At 41.9% G+C, this 13,533-nt stretch overlaps 1 protein-coding gene across 3 annotated transcripts in view; it reads left to right on the top strand.

Annotated features, from left to right (window-relative positions):
- The window catches only part of B3GLCT (beta 3-glucosyltransferase), a 523,490-nt gene that overhangs the window by 280,306 nt on the left and 229,651 nt on the right, over positions 1 to 13,533 (top strand). For all 3 annotated transcript variants that reach the window (XM_089690888.1, XM_089690889.1, XM_089690890.1), the window contains one exon: positions 12,813 to 12,924. In XM_089690888.1, coding sequence (XP_089547014.1) covers positions 12,813 to 12,924 — 112 coding nt within the window. The remainder of the gene's footprint in view (positions 1 to 12,812; positions 12,925 to 13,533) is intronic.

Below are 13,533 nucleotides of genomic sequence, written 5' to 3'. Positions count from 1 at the left end.
TATGGCCCTTTATATATCTTTATTTTCACCTCTGCAGAAATATATTAAGAGGTACCATTTACATCTGCCGCTGCCATGCGGCCCATATAAACACTGAGCACACTGGCTATATACAGTTGCAAGAAAAAGTATGTGAACCCCTTGGGATTACGTGGAGTTTTGCATGAATTGGGCATAAAATGTGCTCTGAACGTCATCTAAGCCACAACAATAGAAGAACACAGTCTGCTGAACATAATACTACACAAACATTAGATGTTGCCATGGTTTAATTGCACATAACATGTAAACATTCACAGTGCAGGGAGGAAAAAGTATGTGAGGCCCTAGCTTAAAGACTTCTCCCAGAGCTAATTGGAGCCAGGAGTGAGCCAACCTTGACTCTAATCAGTGTGATGATATTGGATGTGTTGCTGACAGCTGTCCTGCCCTTAAAAAACACACACCTGTTTTGGGTTTACTGGTTTCAAGAAGCACTGTCTGATGTGAACCAGGCCTCGCAGAAAAGAGCTCTCAGAAGACGTACGATCAAGAATTGTTGACTTGCATGAAGCTGGAAAGGGTTACAAAAGTATCTCCAAAAGCCTTGATGTTCATGTGTCCACGGTAAGACAGACTGTCTACAAATGGAGAAAGTTTAGCACTGTTGCTACTCTCCCTAGATGTGGTCGTCCTGTAAAAATGACTGCAGAATGCTGCATGAGGTAAAGAAGAATCCCAGAGTGTCAGCTAAAGACCTACAGAAATCTCTGGCACATGCTAACATTTTTGTTGACACATCTACAATAAGGAAAACATTAAACAAGAATGGAGTACATGGGAGGACACCACGGAGGAAGCCACTGCTGTCCAAAAAGAATATTGCAGCACGTTTGAAGTTTGCAAAAGAGCACCTGGATGTTCCACAGCACTACTGGCAAAATATACTGTGGACAGATGAAACCAAGATTGAGTTGTTTGGGAAGAACACACAACACTATGTGTGGAGAAAAAAAGGCACAGCACACCAACATCAAAACCTCATCCCCACTGTAAAACATGGCGGAGGGAGCATCATGGTTTGGGGCTGCTTTGCTGCCTCAGGGCCTGGACGGATTGTTGTCATTGATGGGAAAATGAATTCCAGAGTTTATCAAGACATTTTGCAGGAAAATGTACAACCATCTGTCCGCCAACTGAAGCTCCGCAGAGGATGGGTGATGCAACAGGACAATGACCCAAAGCATACAAGTAATTCAACAAAACAATGGCTGCAACAGCACAGAATACGCTTTCTGGAGTGGCCCAGTCAGAGTCCTGACCTCAACCCGATTGAAATGCTGTGGCATGACCTTAAGAGAGCGATTCACACTAGACATCCCAAGAATATTGCTACACTGAAACAGTTTTGTGAAGAGGAGTGGTCCAAAATTACTCCAGATCGTTGTGCAGGTCTGATCTGCAACTACAGGAAATGTTTGGTTGAGGTTATTGCTGCCAAAGGAGGGTCAACCAGTTATTAAGTCCAAAGGTTCACATACTTTTTCCTCCCTGCACTGTGAATATTTACATGTTATGTGCAATTAAACCATGGCAACATCTAATGTTTGTGTAGTATTATGTTCAGCAGACTGTGTTCTTCTATTGTTGTGACTTAGATGAAGTTCAGAGCACATTTTATGCCCAATTTATGCAAAACTCCACGTAATCCCAAGGGGTTCACATACTTTTTCTTGCAACTGTATTTGAGGTGAGATCTATAGGGCCTGTGCAAGCTTCTGATGATGATTTTATTTCATTAGATAAATTGATTTATCCATATATGTTTGCTTTGTAGACTTGCACATTGAATTATCTATTCTGGGAGAACAAACTAAGTTCCTTTATATTCTTGGCCAAACTACTCTGCCCACCGCCTGCTTGGGTACCCGGAGGAACCCAGTTGTTATGTGTATACATGTTGAATTGAGTTTGACAGGAGGATTGCCATTTTTTTTTTTTGAAATTGTGAATTTTTATTAAGGGCCAATGCCCCAATTTTTATTTTTTAAACAGAACACAGTTACAACAATAACACTTTATGTGTAAATGTTGCAAAGGCAGGAGTCTATCACTGACATAGGAAAAAAAAATCAGAAAAGATATGAACATGAGTGAACAGCATGTTAATCTGCACAATTCAAGAATATGAATCAACATAAACCTGCACATCATTAGACTACATTATTTGTCAAAGGCATTTTTCATTAAAAAGTGTCTGGACTATATAAGAGGGGGGGGGGGGGAGGAAGGAAGGAGGCTTACCAAAGGGAGAGTGGGCCTCAAATATAATGAAAATGACCTGAATTTTCAGCCACTAGAGCTATAAGATATTCAATTGCCCTAATTTCAGAGATCGCTCTTAAAAGGTGACATCTGTCAGAATATGTACTCCCAACCTTTTAGATTGTTTGGGGATACCTCTAAAGTGTAAGCCCAAAAGATAATGTAACTGGTCTAGGGGCAGGACAACATTAAGTACTTGTTCCAATACCGTTTGAACCATGACCAAATAACCCACACTCTGTGGACAAAAACAAAAAATGTTTGCCAGTGTACCTACTCCTCCCAAACATCTCCAGCGCTTATCAGACAGATTTGGGTTAATTGCATTGAGCACTACGGGTGTCTTATACCAGTGCATCAACACTTTATATAAGTTTTCTTTGTATACAACACAGCAAGAGGTCTTGGCAGCAGAATCCCATATCACCTGCCAACACTTCAAAGAAATTGAACATTGGAGTTCATCCTCCCATCTCCTCATATAACGGTGTGGCCTCTCAATCATAGATTCCTTATTGAGAAGCTGTTTATATAGAGAAGTGATAAGATGCTGCTGGGAGGGACCCTTAATAGCTATATCTCAAAGTCTGTAGAACGATCTAACGGTAAGGAGGAATTCAGGGAGCGGAAGAATTGCCGAAACTCCCGAAACTGCATGTAAGTGAACCTGGTCGATACAGGTATTTTGGATTTCCACGCCCTAATCTTCTCGAATGATTGAATTCTGCACGAAACAGGATTGACCAGATGGTGGAGTTGGAATATTCCATTAAATGCCCAAGGGTTTATTTGTGAGTAGGACAAACTATCTGGGAGCTCTGGATTATACAAAATGTTCAACATTGGAGAACACATGGACAGCAATTGCTGTGATTTCACAAAAGTTGACCAAATCTTGAGGGTAAATTTCATAGGCTCTAGCAGTGGAGGAATGGGAGAGAGAGGCAGTGTGTAATGAAGGGGGGCGTAGTAATGAACACGTGTGGATTGGGTTAGTATAACATAATTTAATCTCCGGCCATCTATTTTGAGGTTTCTAGGTGAACCATGATAGTGTTTGTTTTAAGATGAGTAGCTAAGTAATATTTAATAATATCTGGTACCCCCAGGCCGCCATTCGTTTTAGATGACAAAATAACTGCCCATGCTGTCCTGGGCTTTCTGGCATGCCAAATAAATCTAAGAAATGCTAGCTGTAAAGTTTGCATTTGGGCAAGGGGGATTGCGATTGGTAAAGTCTCAAAAAGGTAAAGTAGCTTTGGCAAAATTGACATCTTTAAGACATTTACTCTACCTAAGAAAGACATCTTATGAGAGTCCCATTGATTAGGAAGGGTATAGATTTCCCGAAATAACGGGGGGTAGATAGCGTCAAATAACTGGGCATTCGTTGGGGTAATATGGATACCAAGATATTTAATAGCCGACATGCACCAGCGAAATGGGTAATTTTGTTGGAGAAGCGAGAGGTCTTGGGATGGGATATTTAGGGGCATAACTTCTGTCTTTGAAGTGTTTATTTTATAACCAGAAAGATCACTGAAGGTTTATAAGAGTTTATACAAAGCAGGCAATGATAAGTGAGGTTTAGTTATAGTTAGGAGAATGTCATCTGCAAAAAGTGCGAGTTTGTATTCCTTCCCCGTCACAGTCACTCCTGCTATATCAGGGTGTGCCCTGATCGCCACAGCTAGTGGTTCAACACATAACACAAATAGGAGTGGGGACAGAGGGCAACCTTGTCTCGTTCCGTTTAGCATGGGAAAAGTATCAGATGTGTTGCGTAAGGGCGTTTGACCGGAGCAGTGGGCCACGAATACAGCGCTGTAATAGCACTGAAAAAAGGCCCTTGTATTCCCACATATCGTAGTAATTCAAACCTGTAAGGCCATCCCAACCAATCAAGCGCCTTCTGGGCATCTAAGCTTAACAATAGTGCCTGCGTTTGTGAGCCATGAAGCACAGCCACTAAATTGATTGTATGCCTTGTATTAACCCCTGCCTGTCTCACCAAGACAAATCGCACTTGATCGTTATGAGTAATTCTAGGAAGCAGAGGAGCCAAACGATTCGCTAAGATTTTTGTAAAAATGTTATAATCCGTGTTTAATAATGCTATGGGTCTGCAATTAGCTGGGGTTGTTAAATGTTTGCCTGATTTGGGAATAAGTGTGATATGTGAGCGTTGATATTGTGAATGGGGAATTTCACTGTTCAACAAAGAGGAATAAAATTCCAGTAAGGCAGGACTGACAGCTGCAATAAATTGTGTATAATATGTGTAAGAGAATCTGTCTGGTCCTGGTGCTTTGTGTGTCGGTAGCTCCTTAACAGCTGCACATAATTCCTCCATAGTGATGGGGGCATTTAAGACTAGTCTATCTTCCCTTTTCAATTTGGGGAGCTGGAGAGTTGAATAGAAAGCGTCAAAGGAATTCTTATGAAAAGGGGGATATGCGTCCGTTTGTAAGCAGTTATCATGGTTTCAATAAAAATCTCCAAACACTTGAGCTATTTATTGTGGGCAGAAAGTAGGGGTACCATCTGTCTTAAATAGAAATTCAGGAGCGGAAGGTGTCGAGTGAGCTTTCAGTTTATTAACTAACATCCTATAAGGTTTATTGCCATATTGATAAAACTTCTGTTTCATCCAGAGCAGTTGCTGTGTGACAGAGCTAGCCTCAAGTGTCTTTAAGTTGTATCACTAATCGACGCTTAGATACAGAGGGCACGTCTATAAGCTTTTTTTCCGTATGGGCTAAGTGGTTCATGAGATCTGCTTTCTGGTGGAGCCTAGATTTCTTAAGACGCAAGCTTTCCATTATAAAGCGACCTCTAATAAATGCTTTGTGGGCTTCCCACAATGTTGAGGAGGCTGACACAGAACCTGTATTAAGTTAAAAAAATTCACACAGTGCTTTCGAAATGGAAGCGTTGACTTCTGCATTTTGTAAGAGTGTATCATTTTAACGCCATTGGCAAGTGTGAGAGTATGGTCGATCTAAAAACAGATCTAAAGCCAAAAAAGAGTGGTCTGACCAAGAGCTGGGAAAAATATCAGAACTGACCGTCTGTTTAAGTAGAGGAGATGAGAGTAAGAAATAATCTAATCTGGTGTAAATATGATGTACCGGAGAAAAGAACGAAAACTGTCTGGCACTCAGATGTTGTATTCTCCAAATGTTAAACAGCCTATGTCCCTTAATCCATTGGCGGAAGCACGCAGATTGTTTCAAAACATGTTTTGAAGGCAATTGGCCCCGGAGGGATCTCTTATCACGCGTAGCTGACATAGATGAATTGAAGTCCCCGCCAATGATTGTGAAAAGATGTGATGAAACTAAAAGTGGAGAAATGGTTTCCATAAAGAATACCAATTAATTAGCGTTTGGAGCATACACATTAAGGATAGTAAGTTAGGTATCACCATATTGTCATTGGAGCAATATATATCTACCTTGGGAGTCTAATATCAAAGAAACCTCCTGAACAGCCTTTTTTAATGAGAATAGCAACACCTGCTCTACCTGTGCTGTCTAGAGCGGAGTATGCTATAGGAAAATATCTAAGGGCAAAGTTAAATGAGCTTCTCTTTTTGAAATGTGTTTCCTGGATAAAGATAACATCTACCTTGGACTGGCGGAATTCCCTAAGAGCTATTGACCTCTTCCTCACTGAATTTAAACCTTTAACATTGCAAGAGTATAATCGTAAAGACATGTTGGTGTGGTCTGAGTATTAAGCAAATTTATGCAGGGTTTTATGACAAAAACCATGCTGTTCCAACAGAAAATAACACAATAAACATTGGCTAAGGAAGACACATCCAGTGCGTCACAGCATATCTAACAAGCATAGAACAAACAAATCGAAAAAAGACTTGTAAGTATAGTACAAGGCCAAAACATGGAGAAGGCTTAAGCAGCCTAGGCCACCTAGGCATCCACAGCCGTAGCTGTAGATGGATGGGGACGACATTGGGAGGGTGAAGGTCAGGCGGTGACTTCACTTCTCTCCTCTATAATAATCAGCAATTGACAGGATATTATCTGAAAGAGACCTTGATGGGTTATCAGATTTATCCATGAGGGAATATCCAAATTGTTGGGCAGGACATGTCAATATGCATTAAGTCTTAGGTGGTTTCAGGTGTGTTGCATAATGTCATCAGGTGACAGAAGACAACCGAGGTGCAGGAGACCTTTGGGGGATCGGCAGGCATGTCTTGTTTTTGGATCTTGCTGGTGTCCACATCTTGTTAGGGGTAGTGGCTGATCTTGGCTTATGCAAAGGTAATTCTAGGCCTTCATCCGGGAGAGGAGGTAGGCCTAAATTACGTTAAAATGCCTCTCCTTCTTGAAGGTCTCTAATTGTGTGTTGAGTACCATCTTTGGCTACCGTCAATCTGAACGGAAAGCCCCATCTGTATAATATTACGGTGCTTCTTAAGGTGGAGAGTGAGTGAACGAAGTGTACGCCTCTTGGACAATGTGATAGGGTACAGATTTGAATTTTTTTTCCCTCTGAAATTAATGAAAGCGGCGTTACATAGTGGAACCAGACGATAATGTCTCTAGGTCTCGCGCCCAGTGGTGGCTTTGGAGTGAGAGAGTGATGGGCCCTGTCTCCGCTCCCTATTCTCCAAGTCTTCCTGTAACTGGGACATCTGTTGTTTTAAAACATGTTACCTTCTTCTAGCGCATGTACATATTGTACCAGATCATCAAATTTGGTTTCTAAATAATCAGTGCGTTCTTCCACCAGTGCTATCTCCCCTCTAAGTTCCTGCGCTATTTTCTCTACTTCTAACGATATAGTATGTGTCAGATTCTGCAAAAGATCGTGTAGCTTATCGTCCAGAATGTCTGCTGTAAGATATAGAACAGGGGAATGAGGAGAGGGAGCAGATTGATGCATTACCTCCGCTGTACAATCCGACCGATCATCCGGTTCCACCATCAGGGCTGCAGGATCACTCGAGGCTGGGGATGCAGCTCGCGACACATACCTATCCATATGGGTAGGCCGCAGCTGGTTAGCGAGTGATGGACGGAACTTCTGCCTCCCAATTTTGCCCATCGGGATCTACAGGTAGCACTGAATCGAAGGCTGAGGCTCCTCTGCTGGAAAAGCTGCTGATGGCTGCAGAGGAGCTAGAGGAGAGAGTGGTGAAACGGAGCTGGCCTAAAGCGTGTCCGCCATCTTCTGCCTCCGCACATGCACCCCTGGATTGCCATTGTTTAATGTTGATATAATATTGTTATAATATGATCCTCATTATAGCTATTGGCCTTTTTTGTACACTGCTCAAAAAAATTAAAGTAACACTTTTTAATCAGAGTATAGCATCAGGTCAATTAAACTCCTGGGATATTGATCTGCTCGGTTAAGTAGCAGAGGGGGTTGTTCATCAGTTTCAACTGCTTTGGTGTTAATGAAATTACCAACAGGTGCATTAGATGGGCAACAATGAGATGACACCCAAAACAGGAATGGTTTTACAGGTGAAGGCCACTGACATTTTTTCCCCTACTCATATTTTCTGACTGATTTTCACTAGTTTTGCATTTGCCCAAGTTCAGTGTCACTACTGGTAGTATGAGGCGATACCTGGACTCTACAGAGGTTGCACAGGCAGTCCAATTCCTCCAGGATGGCACATCAATACGTGCCACTACCAGAAGGTTTGCTGTGTCTCCCAGCACAGTCTCAAGAGCATGAAGGAGATTCCAGGAGACAGGCATAGTTACTCTAGGAGAGCTGGACAGGGCCGTAGAAGGTCCTTAACCCATCAGCAGGACCGGTATCTGCTCCTTTGTGCAAGGAGAAGCAGGATGAGCACTGCCCTACAAAATGACCTTCAGCAGGCCTCTGGTGTGAATGTCTCTGACCAAACAATCAGAAACATACTGCATGAGGGAGGCCTGATGTCCGCTAGTGGTCCCTTTGCTCACTGCCTGGCACCATAGTGCTCGATTGGCATTTGACATTGAACACTGGAATCGGCAGGTCCGCCACTGGCGCCCTGTGCTTTTCACAGATGAGAGCAGGTTCACCCTGAGCACATGTGACAGACGTGGAAGGGTCTGGAGAAGCAGTGGAGAACGTTATGCTGCCTGTAACATTGTTCAGCATGACCGTTTTAGCGGTGGGTCAGTGATGGTCTGGGGAGGCATATCCATGGAGGGACTTGCAGAACTCTATAGGCTAGGCAATGGCACCCTGACTGCCATTAGGTATCGGGATGAAATCCTTGGACCCATTTTCAGACCCTACTCTGCTGCAGTGGGTCCTGGGTTCCTCCTGGTTCACGACAATGCCTGGACTCATGTGGGGAGAGTATGCAGGCAGTTCCTAGAGGATGAAGGGAATGATACCATCGAATGGCCCCCATGCTCGCAAAACATGTTGAGAAGAACTGGCAAAATATATTTTTGTGTTCATACTACCTGTTGGGATAACCTATGAGCACCCTGATTATGACAATAGTAGTCCAGTCTTGAGAGAGTAATATACATGATATTTTGTGTATGAGAATTGTATGTTTTTATATCATTTTTGTAATTAAATGTATTGCTTCTAAATTTTATTGGTTGTAATTTTGTGGTGGTACCACATGAAAGTCCGTTCTGCCACACATTTATTTTTTCATCCACATAGTAATTGGGTCGTGGGTACCTATTATAATTAAATACCATCTTTAGCACTCTTTTGCATTATGGAGGCATTGAAGAAGGTGTAGTCTCTGGATCACCCCATACACCTAACTAGCAGAACTAGGCTTGCCCTGGCATGGTGGATCACAAGTTTAGCATTAGAAATGGTAAAAGCGTTCCTTTCCTTTCAGTCTGGGAAGGAATCCTCACCCCAGTACAGAGGATTTTGTTGTAGGAGGCACTCGGTCAATATTCTGGAATTTGGAGCACCTTGCTTCAATGCTGGACCTTCATCTAAAAGGTCACCTGACTAGTATTCAGTAAGACAATGCCACCTCAGTGGCTTATGTCAATCATCAGGGAGGCACCAGCAGTTTCCCAGTTTAAAGCAGGTCTGATTTTGGCTTGGCTGAACTTTACATTCCAGACCGTAGTGAACATCCCAGGCTTCGAAAACTGGCAGGCAGACTTCCTCGTTCATTAATGCCTGGACACAAGAGAATGTGTTTCAAGACTTCCTTTGTGAGTGGGGGATGCCAAATGTAGACCTGCTGGGTTCCAGGTTCAACAATAACTTTACAAAATTGTCTTCACATCCAGGGATTCTCTTCACAGTGCATACTTTGGTGGGATCAGTTCATCCTGATATGCTTTTCTGCTATTCTAAAGCTCCTTGCTTGCCTATTGTTCAGGACTGAGATAGAGGGCATGCTGGTGATTCACACAGAACTGGCTGAAGAGGACATGGTACCTGGACCTCATCAGATGCCTGGTAGACTTTCCATTGGTCCTCCCAGCTCATCTGGATATTCTAGCCCAAGGGTCAGTATGTCACCTTGTTTCTTGGTCATTAGATTTAATGGCTTGGCTGTTAAAGCCCTGGTCCTAAAGCACAGGGGTCTCTCTGATTTGGTCATCCATACACTTTTAAAAATTTGAAAATAAACTACTATTTCTACAAAGTCTAACATTGCAGTTGGAAAGTGTATTTCTCCCAGCTCAATACAAGAAAATTCAGTAACTTTTCAATTGGACAAATCCTGCCCTTTTTTTTTTACAGTCAAGGCTCAGATCTCAGCATTAATGGCAAGTGAGACCACTTGCCTCCCATTCCTTAGTGAAGGCCCTTATACAGGATGTCATTCACATTGTTCAACCTGTATGTTCCCAAAGATTATGTCCGCTGGGAGGAAGGTAAGTTTTTTTACTACATAGGCTGAACTGGAGGCGGGGGTGGGGGGTTACTAAATGTAAATCCAACAACAAAAATCTAATATATTGCAGCTCACCAGTTTGCATGTTGTAGCTGCATTGGTCCTCCAAGGAATGTAGCGTTCTTGTCACTGTCTGTGAGATGAACTGAAAGCAAAACCAGTTTAATTTATGGTTCCCATACCCTGCAGCATAGCAAGTGATGCCTGGACCTTAATAGGCCCAGCGTTGTGGGTAAGGTAAGATCAGATTTCCATGTTTATGGACTGTGGGTAGTGGCTGTAAACTACACTAGCTGCAGGGCATTGCACAGTTTATGGTTTAGTGTTCAGACATTTTTTGGTGTTGTTTTCTTTATTGTTTACTTTATTGTGGTAACCCCTGCCATTTTGTCTCTAATGGTTTTAAAATTTGGCAGTTTTTTCCTCCTATCTGGACCTAATCTTAGATTATGTATTTCTTCTTGCCTGTTCTGCCATGAACGCACATAGTACATTGCTGTATTCCCGTGGTCATCATTTACAGAGACCTCGATCAACACCTGGGGTATATCAGCTCCTTCTTTGGATACACAAAACCCCATCCATACCTCACTCATTAACTGTGAGTACCCCCACTGGGGATTGCCACACTAGCAATGGCAGATCACAGGTACAAGAGAGTTGGGACAAATAGTCTGAATAGCATGCGTTACACAGGCAGCCTACAGAAAACACAGAACACTCTTCAGAGTAATAGGTATTCCCTTGTCCCTGAGCAAAGTTCTATTATGACTCTGATTTCCTTTTCTAACTCTGTCTCTTAAAGGATAAGTTCACTTTTTGCAAAAAAATAATTAATGCACATTTTTATGCAGTTAAAAAAATGTGTGTATTATTTTTGTCTGCAGGAGCCTGTAAAGCATTGCACCAGCCAGCAGTAGTCTGCTGGTACCATGCAGGTCTCCTGTACATCTGTCTGTCTATATCTTCTTGCCCGTACGGGATGTACGAGCAAGCAGATATACTGACAGGAAGATTCAATTAAATTCCACAGCACTTCATGGTGCTGTGATAGTTCATGGAAAACTACAAGCTGACAGCCGCTAAGGCTGTCGAAACTTGTATTGCATTCACAGAACTCTGTGAATGAATGACGCGGCCGTGCTGTTTTCAAATCTCACAGATAGTACTGGGGAACTTCTCCCCGTACTTCGGTCAGAGGGACGGGGGAGCAGCAGGTGGCAGCTGCAGCATTGGGAACATGTTAAACCTTTCTCCCTAGCATGCTCCCAAAAGTGAAGTTATCTTTTAAGCATGTACCATGCAGCCTATCTGACAAAAGCAGATTTCTCTCCCACTAGATCTAAATTCTTTGGAAAACTTTCAGCACTTCACTTGAACCTTCAGTTTTCAGAGGCCAAATTTGCTACACGTCCTTTTTTTATTCTCTGACCCTATTCAGAAATCCGTAGCAGAATCTCTTTTACTTGAAGATATGTAGCAAAGTATTGAGGACATTGATTTTGTAGCAGAAGCAGTGGAGAATTTTCCTTTCCCTGAAGCTCATGAGGTACAAGCTATGGCTGTGCGCAAAATGCTTTCCTCTGTGGATGTGCTAATTGATGCGGCCCACACTGGTCTTTGCCTAATAGCACCTAACTCTTTACAGTCACAAACTAAGAGGCTGGTTAAGTGTAAAAGGACTATATTGTGTTGATGCTCCTGAGAATGCCATTCAACAAGTCTCAAGAATCTTATAATCCTATCTCTGGGCACATGCACAGGATTTAGTGGATAAAATCTTGGTCTGCTGAACCTGCTTGTAAGAGGTGCCTTTTACGCATGCCCTTTGGCGATGAACACCTATTTGAGGAATCCTCTGAATTCCTATAACCCATTGTCTGTGGATACCGGTCCTATAGTGTATTCCAAGGTAAAATACAGGTAAGTCAAAAGTCCTGTTAGGTTCTGTAAACTACTGATCCATTCACCCCCCCCCCCCCCCCCCGATGTAGAGGAGATGAGCAAAAGCACCCAATGGAAGTCTGCCTGTGTGGAAACTGTGCCTTCTTCCATTGATACAGTAAAGGAGTAAGTATACCTGCCAAGGGAAAGGAACTATGTTATTGTAGAATTACCAGGTAAGTAAAAGGATTAACCCTGAAAAAAAGAACTAATTCAGCCACCACATCTAAGGTCTGCTAAGCTGCAATATTGCTTTAAAAAAGTTGTAATTCCTCCTTCCAACCATAGTAAAAATAAAAAATGATTACAGTATAATCCAAAGTCAAGCAAGAACTTCTGCTTCAGACCTTAATATTCTTTTTATATGTTCAAATTAATATAGTCTGGTTTAATTCAATCACACGCAAAAGCTTCTCCTGTTCAGTCTTGCTCAGCTTTGTTTGTTTGGGCATTCTGGTATAAAGAGGAATTGTTATCATAGACTTACACGCCTGAGTTCTAATGGCAGATACAAACTAATAATCATTACTTGCTTTGAGCTGGTGTGTCATTAAAATGAGAGGCTTATAAATGTTCATCTGCTGTAGGTACTTACAAAACTTCATCAGCAATACTAGCATTTGTCTAAATGGTTTTCATTTAGTCTGCATTAGCAGTATTAGTACACAGTAACAATCAGTTCTTTATTTTAAAGTTTTGCAGATACCTATGGCAGGAATTCATCGTGGATATTCTTCTGTGAAGAGGACACCTCTGTGAAAGTTCAGAAGCTATTGGAAACACTGCAGAAATATGACAGGTCTAAGGTAGGACTTATACACACAGTTGGCAAGCCTCCTGACCCTAGTTTATATGGTGACCTGGGCCACATTTTAGTAGAGTACCCCCACCCAAGTGGAAAATATTCACTCTACTCATAAACCATTTTCTACAAAACTAATATCAAGGTACTGTAGATGTCTCTGTGAAAGGATTTAGCTATTGGGCTTCTTTAGTTTTATGTTCTTCACATTGTACCCAGTGTAAAAGAAGTCAGTGTTCAAAACACACCAGTAAAAAAGTAATGGTGTTGGATGGAAACAATTTACATCTGTGAAGAGCTGGGGGTATGCTTCACTTCTACAAATTAGAGCATGTACCAACACTCAATTAGAGTACAAATATAACAAGCCAAGAATAGTGCAAATAGCACCCCACAGATGTTATCCCCCCATAATGTGATGTAGTTTGCTGCTTTTGAAAAAAAATATGTAGACAAATTTACTACCTCTTCCTACATTCAATAAAATTAGAAATAGTTTTATCACACTACTATACTATCCCGCCTATTGACATCATGCGGTATTCTAGTCATATTTGGCAACATATATAATGTACAAGGTACAGCAATAAGACCACTAATGGTTTAAAAAAAT

This window comes from Staurois parvus, unplaced genomic scaffold (assembly GCF_062004578.1).
Source record: "Staurois parvus isolate SC_StPar_1 unplaced genomic scaffold, SC_StPar_1.0 ptg000544l, whole genome shotgun sequence".
NCBI lineage: Eukaryota > Metazoa > Chordata > Amphibia > Anura > Ranidae > Staurois > Staurois parvus.
Note: the sequence above shows the minus strand (reverse complement) of the source record. Positions and strands in the feature narration are given on the sequence as shown.